The sequence below is a fragment of the Physeter macrocephalus genome, chromosome 4 (genome assembly GCF_002837175.3).
Source record: "Physeter macrocephalus isolate SW-GA chromosome 4, ASM283717v5, whole genome shotgun sequence".
Lineage (NCBI taxonomy): Eukaryota > Metazoa > Chordata > Mammalia > Artiodactyla > Physeteridae > Physeter > Physeter macrocephalus.
Window position 1 is genome coordinate 37,496,059 of NC_041217.1, and position 11,224 is coordinate 37,507,282.

The window sequence follows — 11,224 nt, forward strand, 5'->3', positions numbered from 1 at the left end:
CTGCCGATGCAGGGGACACAGGTTCGTGCCCCGGACCGGGAAGATCCCACAGGCCGCGGAGCGGCTGGGCCCGTGAGCCGTGGCCGCTGAGCCTGCGCGTCCGGAGCTTGTCCTCCGCAACGGGAAAGGCCGCAGCAGAGGGAGGCCCGCGTACCAAAAAAAAAAAAAAAAAAAAATTAGTAAACTGAGACACACACACATTAAATTACAGAGTTATTGACAGAGCCAGGACTAAGCTCTCTGTTCCCAGGACATTTGTTGAGAAACCAAGCCTTATGCTCTCTAGTCCATCAGCTAGATTCTTAAGTCGGAGCTTCCCGAAAGAAATCTTGGGGTTGCTAGCTGCAGTTCCTCAATAAAAGGAAAGAATGAAAGGATTTGGGTAATGGGGGAATCTAGGGAGGATAGAAGATTTTTAAAGGATTACATAGAGATGGTGTCAATCTAGTGATTATTCCAAGAGTTAATACATTGGCTGAAGAGAAGGATACATTAAAAAGGAAATAGAGGCACATCTTTTCCCACATTTTAGATCTTGGCAGTATTTATTCAGGTGTAATTTGAAATTTTAGTATTTTACTTAGCATGTTATGAGCATTGCCTCATATTCTCAAGCTGCTAGAGTTTTGCATTTTTTATTTGCAATGATTATGGTATGTTAAATGCATATAGCATCTATCCTGTTGTAATTCATTTAGTTGCTTGCAACTTTTCCCTCCTACAAATAATACTATACTAGATGTTTGATGCATGCAAACGTTTCCTTCTCTCTTTCCTTAGGAAAAATGTAGTGAGAAATTAGTCACATGTCCAGGAGGATGTCCTTGTTCTGCTTTGTTGCCAGGGGTGGCAGGGGATGTTCCAGATGGATTCTACCTAAAGTCAAGAAATTGAATCAGGTGATGCCATGAGGCTCCAGGGTTCTGATATTTCTTCTTTGTTTCTCTATAGCCTCTGGGTTCACAAATACAGAGAACTTGACTACTACTGCCACAAAGTCATCTACCCCAGGAATATTTTCAACTGTCCCTACAGCCATACCCAACCAGGAAAGCACAAAATCAACTACTTCTGGAAACATCAGCCTCTACACTGTCTCTCAGGACAGCAATGGGAACACAGCAGCCATCTCAGGTAAAGAGTGTTTGTCTCAGGCCCCAGAAGGATGCTGCTGGCACTAGGGTAAAGCATTAGGATATTTGCAAACACCCCCACCCTCTATTTCCCTCACAGATGGAAACATACAAGCCCCTTTTAATAGTGGCTTGAGTATCATGCTTAGGGTACCCTGAAGTAAGTGCTAGGCAGTTCTTCCTGTAGTGACAGCTTTCTCAAGTCAACGCCTTGGCTGCTGATCCTGATTTGTAATGCTCCTTGCACGCTTTGAGTTCAGCTTAGTGATAAAATAAGGATCTGATAAGGACTCTGTAGAGATCTCTGATCTCTTCTAAGTGAAGCAGACTGTGTACAGGTTCAAATTGGGGGTCTTTGACATCTCTAGGGTGGACCAATTTCCAGTTCAGTTTCAGAGTCCCGAGGGCATCTCTAATACATTCTATGATTATAGCTATGGTTCCAACAGCTGGCTGGAAGTGAGTTGGTAACGGTTAAGACATGAAGTAACTCTTAACTCCCCAAATTCCCTTTTCTGGGTTGAAGTCCGTGCCTATGTCAATGAACTGAGATGTGTTTGTGTGTGTGTGTGTGTGTGTGTTTATGCCAATGTGCATATATTCACACTTCTGTTTTGGTCAATTCCAGAGCCTACAGTCAATTTCACATCTACCTCTGGGATCACCCCAGTCCCTGGAACCATGAACTCTTCTGTCCAGTCACAGACCTCTTTAGCCATCACAGTGTCTTCTACCCCCATCAACTTTACAACTTCAGAGATGACCTTGCAGCCCAGCATGTTACCTGGAAATATTTCAGATTCCCCATACAATAGTACCAGCCCTGTGACATCTCCCACTAACCCCTACACATCATTTTCTCCTATCCCAAGTACCATCAAGGTGGGTGAATCAGGCCAAAAATGACAGATTGCCCCCTCACTTCATATGTATGCAAGCTCTCTCTTCCCCTTAACCTCTGCTTATCCCAACCAATGAATTTGGGTCATACAGGAGTTAGCATGAAAAATGTACAGCATAAATATTGCTGGAAGGGATAGAAAAGGGAGGAGAGGGGTAGAGTTGGGTAGCAAGGCTGATCTGTGCCGTGGGTACTATATTTCTAGGAAGCAGAGAGTAAAGAGGATTCTCGGAAATCCATCCAATTCTCTGTGGTTCTTTCCAGTACCTCTTGGTCTAATCTTTGACTAGGGTACCACTCGCCTTTGGGCATATTTGGAAACCATCTTCTACTTAATGGCGCTGCTTTTCCCAAAATGTTTAGGGCAAATACCATTTCCTCTATGCAAGAAGGTTTGGTGGTATGCCGGTAGTAGAGAGGCAGTGAGGAGCTAGGCAGACCAGGGATGTTGAGCTCAACCTGCCTTTCTCAGCCTTGGGGCCTGTGGCTATCAACAGCTTTTAGCAGGAAGAGTAGAAAATGTGAGGGCATGGAGCCTGGAGGCAGGCATGGGGGACCTGCCTGGTTTCTGTTTTTAAAGGAGCCAGAATAGAAATCTGGAGAGTCCTAAGGGACCAGGAGAAAACTGAGCATCACCGGGATCTGCCTGGCCACCTCATTATCTGTTTCCCTGCAAGTGTGTAATTCACTGGAGGGAAAACAGCTCAAAGGGGAAAAGATCCTCCCCTCTTCCATTTCTGCGCCATCCAAGCTAATGTTTACCCAGGTCACAAATAGCTACTTGCCTGCAAGCCCAGGCTAGTAACAAAAGTTTTGATTATCTGATGGATTAGGAAGTGAGGTAAAAGAAGAATATGTCATAAATTTCTAGTCTCCTAACAAAATGTTTACATTTCCTTTCTTTAAAGCCTCTTTAAAGAGTATCTCACAGAAATCAAACCAGAAAAGAGGTGGGGAAGAAATGAAGGGCAAAGATGCTGGCTTATTTACTTTTTTTTTTTTTTAATACAGGGAGAAATAAAATGTTCCGGAGTCAAAGAAGTGAAATTGACCCAAGGTATCTGCCTGGAGCTAAATGAGACCTCCAGCTGTGTAAGTCAAAGGCCCCACCTCCATCCGCAATTCCTTACCCGTCCCTCTCTTCCCAGAATTCCTTCTGAATGTCCTGAAGGCAAGTCTTGGACTGACTGACTTGGGAGAGGGTTGGGGGAGTTTAACATGGACAGGCTACTTTGAGTACTGAGCTTTGGATTTAAGGAGTGAGAGGCCCCATCTGGTGGACAAAGAAGGCAAAGACAATTTTATTTAAATTTACTTTTTCCCTCCTCTATTGTACATTTTATATATATATATATATATTCAGGTTTAAGTTTGCTTTTATGTTAAGAAAGTTCTTCATGAAATATAAACTAGTCACCTAAAATATCAATTTATTTATTATTATTTTCATATAACTCTTTAATATACAAAGAATTTTTTTGCTGTAAATGCTGCATTCTCCATATAACCATTTCCCCTAGCATTATTTATTGCATGATCCTCTCCTTTATTGATTGGAATGCTTCCTTTACTTTGTATTAAGTTTTTATATGTCCTAGGGCATATTCTTCAGAGAGATTTTATTTGTTTAGTTTGTCTTTTTCTTTTTGCCTGTTTTAAATTTTTTAATTATTATACTTTTATATTACAGCAATTTTAATATCCAGCCAAGCAGGTCTTTGCTTATTACACTATAAAAATGTAAGGCATTTTTCATCTATTCTTTTAGAAAAACTTTTGAAACACCTATTCAAGATTCAAAAAAACCACAAAACCATTAAAATTTTAATTGGAACTGCTCTAAAATCCCTCTATTTTTTTCTGGTTTTCTTTGGTATTGTTCAGTATCTTCTTTTTTTAGTTTTTAAAATGTTTTTTCCTTAGGTTTTATGGATTTATTAAGGTTTATTTATAATATAGATTTTCCATGATATATTCCAATTGATTTTTCTGGTATATTGGAAAGTTCATTGAGTTTTTAATATTTATCTTGGGTCTAGTCATTTTCTTTAACTTGTTTGTTAATTCCAGGAGCTTTTTAGCTGATTATTTTTCACTTTTAACATAAGCTATTGTGTTATTTCGCATAATATGTTGCTTTTCTCCTTCTTTTTAGTAGTTATGCCTCTTCTTTCAGTTTCATGTCTTGTTGCATTGGTAAACTGTACAGCATGGTGTTAATTTTTAATGATGATAGCAGACCTCCTTGCTTTGTTTCAGTAAATCCAATTTCCTGACAGTAACAATTTCCTGGATGAAGGATAAGATGACAGGAAGAGTGGTATTTACTCATAGAAAAAAAAACGTTTTCTTACAAGGTGGGAATCCATTTAAGGGAACCATATATATGATGTGTAACATGCATAGATTGGAAAGAGCCTGACCAAATACTGTAGTCTGTAGAGGGCATTAAGTTACTTATTTTGTCCACTCTGACTATTGGTATCTTATTCATGATTATCAGTTGGGTCATTGTGACTCACAGGTCTTTTAAAATAATACCTAAGAAAATTATTTAACTTACAATTTTAAAAAAACAACACAAATTTTGAAGACACAGGTTCACACGATGGAATAACTAAATGCAATCTGCAAAATAGTTAAGCATGAATATACAACGTACAAGTAACATTCTGTGTGCTTCTGACGCTGATTTTCAACTCTAGTCATTTAAAAAAAATTTTTTGCCCAACACTTTGCTGATTATAGCCAAGAAAAATGACCATCTTCTCCCTCTCTTTCTTTTTGTATCATCTTGGTTGAGCACTTATTTTCTTGTGCATCAGTGGTCTGTGCCAGAATGCTAATTCTTTGCACGAACGATTTAGAGCTAACTGCAGAGAATTCATTCTAAACGTCTGTCCACTGCTCTTCAAAGTTCACATTTAACGAGGGTCATTGTACAAGACAAGTGCCAGAAACTTACTGCTACTCCAGAAATAACTCCTCTTTCTGTGCTGCAGTCTCTTTCTCTCTGAGGTCCTTACTGTCTACTCTGTTCTGTGCCACAGCTAAGGTCTGCACTCTACTCAATTTGGAGAGGATCTGCAAGTAGGGACGTGAAAAGATAGCAATTCCTCCAATATCCTAAAGAAGGCTTCTGCACTGCCCATGATGAATCAACTCTATGGCAGCACCTGTGTAGTGCTATTGTTTTCCTTTTCCTTCCACCACCGTTGATACCCCACCGTTGATACCCCACTGTTGATACCCCTGTCTTCCTGAGGGTTCCTCTGCCCCAGCCCCCAAGCAGCATTGCCTCACAAGGTAATTTTCCTCAGTCAGCAATCCTTGTTCCAGAATTTTTGGCCACAGCTCCTGACTGTGTCCCAGATTCCTTTTCCTTGAGTCCTACTGCATGCTTGTCTGATAATCAATCTGTTCCAAAGTGGTGTAGTGTCTGTCTCCTAATTTTCCTTAGGTTGCATTTGTACCTTTGGTGTCAGAGAGCCTTACCACACCGGTTCTAATCGAGGGAAGCTCAGGCCTAATGAGAAGCATGAAAGACATGGGTTCCTCTAACATCACATCCTTGAGTACTTATGTAATGTTGTCATGCTCTTCCATCTAGTATATTCCCATAACAGAAGTATGCATGCATTGTTCTCAGCTATCCAGACACTCATTTTGCACTGGTACATAGTGAGTATCCAACCTGTTAGCTCTTGCCACGGGGATTATTTAAGCCTGTCTTCTGTACATGCATTCTGTGGACATTTCTATCCCAACTACTCTCCTTTTGCTCCTCATCCTTCACCTCTAGGCAGAAATCACCTATTTTAGCCAGAGGGAGGGAAGGTAATCCCACACTCTTGTCAAGCACCTGTCACCACATCTCAGAATCTTCATTAGCAGAACGTGCCACCCTATGTCTGACTTTCATTCTCTCCACTGCAATATCAGGTTAATTTAGTTTTTGTGGTTGTGGTTTCCCACATAATTTCCAAAATGTGAGCTTACTTTATTCTCTTATGCTATAGCTATTGGTCCAGGGGAATCTACCAAGGAATCATTTTAATGGTGGTAAAATACACATAATATAAAAATTTACCATTTTAAGTGTACAGTTCAGTAGTGTTAAGTACGTTCACATTGCCGTACAATCAATCTTCAGAACTCTTTTCATCTTCCAGAACTGAAACTCTCCACCCATTAAACAACTCCCCATTCCCCCCTGCTCCCAGCCCCTGGAAACCATGATTCTACTTTCTGTCTCTATGAATTTGACTACTCTAGGTACCTCATATGAGTAAAATCATATAGTATTTATCTTTTTGTGACTGCCTTATATCACTTAGCCTAATGTCCTCAAGGTTCATCCATGTTGTAGCATGTGTCAGAATTTTCTTCTTTTTTAAGGCTGAGTAATATTCCATTGTATGTTCATACCCCATTTTGTTTATCCATTCATTCACCTATGGACACTTGAGTTGCTTCCACCTTTTGGCTATTGTTAATAATGCTGCTATGAACATGTCTGTTCAAATATCTCTTCAACACTCTTATTTCATTTCTTTTGGGTATATACCCAGAAATGGAATTGCTGAATCATATGGTAGCTCTATTTTTAAAATTTTGAGGAATCGCCATACTGTTTTCCACGATAGCTACACCATTTTATATTCCCAGCCACAGGGCACAAGAGTTCCAGTTTCTCCACATGCTCACCAATATTTGTTATTTTCTGCATCTTTGATAGTAGCCATCTTAATGGGCATGACGTGGGTTTGATTGGCATTTCCTAACGATTAATGATGTTGAGCATCCTTTCATGTTCTCACTAGCCATTTGTGTATCTTCTTTGGAGAAATCTCTATTCAAGTCCTTTGCCCTCCAGTTTGTTTTTCAGAACTACCTTTCTTCAGAAACACATATGTTTATACTCAGAAGTTGTATTTTCTCCGCTAGCTCACATCACCCTTGTTCTGTCACATTTACTTCATTGGAGGCAGGCTGCCTCCGGCCTCCAGATAATATCCCCAGCCCTCGCCTTCCTTGCCCTCTGCCCCAACACTAAAGGTCAGTTTCCATGCAGAAAAAATAACTTACAGCTGGAGGACTGATGAAGACAGTGTGTCTTCTGGAAAGAGCCTGAGATCTGGGACAGCCTAACTTTTGGTCAGCTGCCCACTTGGGTGACTTGTAACGGGTCCTTTAATTACTCCAGTCTCTATATGAAAATAGGTGTTTTAGCTGCATTGTCAAACTGACACCACAGTCAATACATTTATTGAAAGAGAGGGTGGGAGGGACAGAGAGAGGCGATTTAGCCTAGAATCTTAACATTGGGAAATATCTTAACGTTCATTTAGAAAAAGACCTGTCCCTCTCTCTCCCAACTCCCCTACTTAATGTGCTTCTTTAACATGTTAAGAGTCTTTGCAAAGTTTGAGAACGCTACTCTAGAAAGGTTAGGTGGTTTTATTATGATTATTATTTTTACAAACTAACATGTGCGAGCAGATGTAGTTAGGGGTCCACCAATCTGATTCTCATGAGCAAAATGGTGAGGCTGTGGCTTCCTCCTGCCTACTCTCCCATGATGTCTGCCCACAGCCTCCCTTGGGGGAGGATGTTTATTTCAAGCATCCGGAGGAGCATACTGTGCTTTGTTCAGGACCCACCTGCTCCTCTCCAGGCCCAAACACAATTCACTGATGCTGTTGGATTCCAGAGTGGGAGGGAGGCTGGCCACTCGATTCCCTTGAATTGAGTCCAAGAAACTAAACAAGGGGTGGAGGGAACCTGTGTAGAAGCCAAACCACTTGGGATGTTAAGACGAACATCAGTTCACTGAGTCCTTGTTTGCTTGGTGTTATGCTTCGTGCAGTCTGGGTTCAAAATTATGTAATGTACACCCACTCCCCCGCCACTGAGAAGTCTTATAGTCTAGTCACAGCGAAATGACAGCAGCAGTAAGGCAGAATGTGATCAAACATCGAAGTGTGGACAGTATAGTCTAGGAGGTATTGCTGTTATTAATAGTAATAGTAACAGCTGCCATTTATCCAGTGCCAATTTGGTTCCAGGCACCTTGCCAGGCACTCCTCATACAGCAGCTCTTCAGTCACCACCCCTACTTAGTCTTCAGCTGAGGAGCCTGACACTCAGATGAGTTGCATGACTTGCAAAGAATCTAGTTAATAGCAGAACAGGGGCTGATACCCAGTCTAATGGAAGATAGAACTGGCTTCGCTGAGGAGGTGCGATGGAATTGAGTCTTGAAGGATGGGAATCCAAGGGGGAAAGCCATGTTCTGCATTGCAACCGGGGTTGTGAAGGTCACAGGCTCACACACTCCTGGGCTTCCTCGTGGTGCTACCCCCACTCCCAAGGCCCTTCCCTGCCAGCTTCTCCTGCATACATGCTACCCATTCTTCAAGGCCTATTTCAGGATGCTTCTGATAACCCCAAACCAGATGTATGCTCACCCTCCTTTGAATGTCCATAGCAGTTGTCTGTGCCTTTCTTAGGTTCTTACCGTGTAACTAGCTCTGTTACCTCTTAGTCTCTTTGTACCTCAGTTTCTTCATCTATAAAATGGGGAGAGTAATATGATCCATCTCGTAGGGTTGTGTGAGGCCTAAATGAGTCACCATGCATAAAGCACTTAAAATAGGGCCTGAGACATAGGAAGCATCGTTTATCTTCATGGCCATGCAAGGCCATGAGAGCTCTGATCATGTGGAATTCATTGCCACACCTGTCCCCCCCGCTCCCCCGCCCCCATACCTGACACACGCGCAGAGGGTTTCACACAGTGTCTCATATTCGGGTCCTGATCACTGTCGGAACAGCTGAATCTGGTTGAGGAATAGCTTCCTAGGACTCAGCAGACTGAGGAGGTGCCGCCTTTTTCGGCTTGTTTAGATTATGCAGGAGCCCTGCCTCTCTCAGGAGCAAGACACATTTCAACCAGAGACACTTCAGAAGCCCAGAATCATCCAGGCAGGAGTTTCCCTCCTCCTCATCCAGAAGGCGCAGTGCTGGGGAGGGGGAGGTGCTCACAGAGAGGCAAGGCAAGGCTCTCCAAAGGGGCACGAGCCCAGAGAGGGAGAAGACTGCTGATCACATCCAATGTGGTGCCCAGACTCCCCACAGCAAATGCTGTTGTGAAGAGCCTCTATCCAAGGACTTCCTTGGACACCTAAATCATCTATCCTTTTCCTGAGGGGGAAGCAGCCGAGGCCTGAGAATTCATTTCTCTGTAACCTTGGCTCTTGGGGACCTTCTGAGGCTACCGCTGGATTCTTCTCTCTGTGATCTGGAGGTTAGGTAGCCCTGCTCTCTGGCCTCCTCAAAGCCTTGAATTCCAGCTGGCAGGAGAAAGCTGGATCTGAGGCCAATCTTGACCTTGTCTTGTGCAGGAGCAAAGGAGCCTGGGTTTTCCTGCCTTGGGCCATAGCAGTAGGAAAATACCCAGGCTGCTTTCCAAGCTGGGAGGGCCCTCTGGCCTTGCCCTGAGGAACAGTACTGCTCCACAAACAGGAAGCTTTCTTCTCCACGGAGGCGCAGTTCTGATGCCCCTCACACGCCCTAGCAGTTTTCCCCTAACAGGAAAGCTGTCAGAGCCGTTCAGGCATTTCCTCCCCTGCCATCTGCCATCTGGACAGAGGAGAAAGTCTTGGTTTTGATTCCTTTTCTGTGCAGGGGAGGCCACTCCCTTTGGAGGCTATTGGAATAAATCCTGGAGGTCTGAGCACAGGGTGCTGGAGGGGCACAGTCAGTGATTCCAATTCATCCCTTTTCTGGGACTCAACTGTAAGAATAATCAGAGTTTGTCTTCTGAGTCTGAGTGCCTGAGTCCTCTGTCAGCCCCCTGGAGCAATCTGTCACCCTCATGTAAAACTGGGTTCCATGTTTCTAATGGGAAAGGGAAAAGGAAGACTAGACAAGAACACCCCTTGAGTCTGAGCCATGCTCTTTGTGAGGCCCCTTGGAGAGTAAGAGGGAAGGGACCGAGGATCCCGTTACGTCTATAGTCATAAGTTTGTTCTCTAATCCTCACCTCCCTTAGCTTTTCCTTCAATATTTGCAGCTATTGTAACCTTGAAACAGAGGACTTTCTCTTCATTAGTATTGCATTATTAATATTTTCTGTTATTGGTAATTTCTTTTGAATTTAATTTGAATAGATATACTGTTCAAATTACACGGGCAATCCTTCAGTAAGATGCTGTTTCCTAAATTCATTCTCTGGCATCTTACAGTACCACCTAAGACCACCTTTTGGTCCTGGAAGATTTTGGAGTTTTTATCTTATTGGGTTTTTGCACATAAGAAGTTTGCAAGATTTTTTTCTTCAGTTGGAATTTTAGAAAAAAAGGATTCTTCTTGTTTTGAGGGTAATAGTGTGACTTTAATCAGAATTATTGCCTGAGACTCCGGATGCAGTTCAGAGTATACTAGTAACCTCATCTCCTTCTCACCATTTTTCTCTGTTGTCCCAGGAGGAGTTTAAGAAGGACAATGGAGAGGAACTGACCCGAGTCCTGTGTGGGAAGGAGCTGGCTGAGGCCAGGGCCGGGGTGTGCTCCTTGCTCTTGGCCCAGTCTGAGGTGAGGCCTCACTGCCTGCTGCTGGTCTTGGCCAACAGAACAGGTAAGGGGCACATCTGTCTTGAAGTCTAGGGAGGGAGAGGGGCTGAGGTTAGAGGATCCTGGGTAGAAATCAAGCATCTTCACTCAGAGAGCACAGGTGCTAGGGAGCAGGGCTATGCTGGCTTTGGGAAAGACCCTCCTGAGTTGTACCCTCACCATCAGAGCATCTTCTAGACTAGTACAGGATGAGCTGTTCCAGCTTCTAGATTCAGCAACCTCTGTTTCTAATTCTAGAACTTTCCAGCAAGCTCCAACTTCTGAAAAAGCACCAGTCTGACCTGAAAGAGGTAAGCTCTCTGAGATGAGGGGGTCTCAGGGGAATTCACTGGAGCAGGGGAGAAAGTAATTATCTTCTGCAGACCTGCCCTTCCTACCTCTCCACCCTTCTCCAATTGTCCTTTCCCTTCTATGTTTGAAACAAAATTTTACAGTGCAGCTTAATTAAGAGATTCCAGGGCTTCCCTGGTGGCGCAGTGGTTGAGAGTCCGCCTGCCGATGCAGGGGACACGGGTTCGTGCCCCGGTCCGGGAAGATCCCACATGCCGCGGAGC

General features: G+C 43.3%; 1 protein-coding gene across 2 annotated transcripts in view; it reads left to right on the forward strand.

Annotated features, from left to right (window-relative positions):
• CD34 (CD34 molecule) overlaps positions 1 to 11,224 on the forward strand; it is a 23,085-nt gene that overhangs the window by 9,181 nt on the left and 2,680 nt on the right. For both annotated transcript variants that reach the window (XM_007115068.4, XM_007115067.4), the window contains exons 2-6: positions 952 to 1,134; positions 1,762 to 2,015; positions 3,046 to 3,126; positions 10,524 to 10,674; positions 10,908 to 10,960. In XM_007115068.4, coding sequence (XP_007115130.1) covers positions 952 to 1,134; positions 1,762 to 2,015; positions 3,046 to 3,126; positions 10,524 to 10,674; positions 10,908 to 10,960 — 722 coding nt within the window. The remainder of the gene's footprint in view (positions 1 to 951; positions 1,135 to 1,761; positions 2,016 to 3,045; positions 3,127 to 10,523; positions 10,675 to 10,907; positions 10,961 to 11,224) is intronic.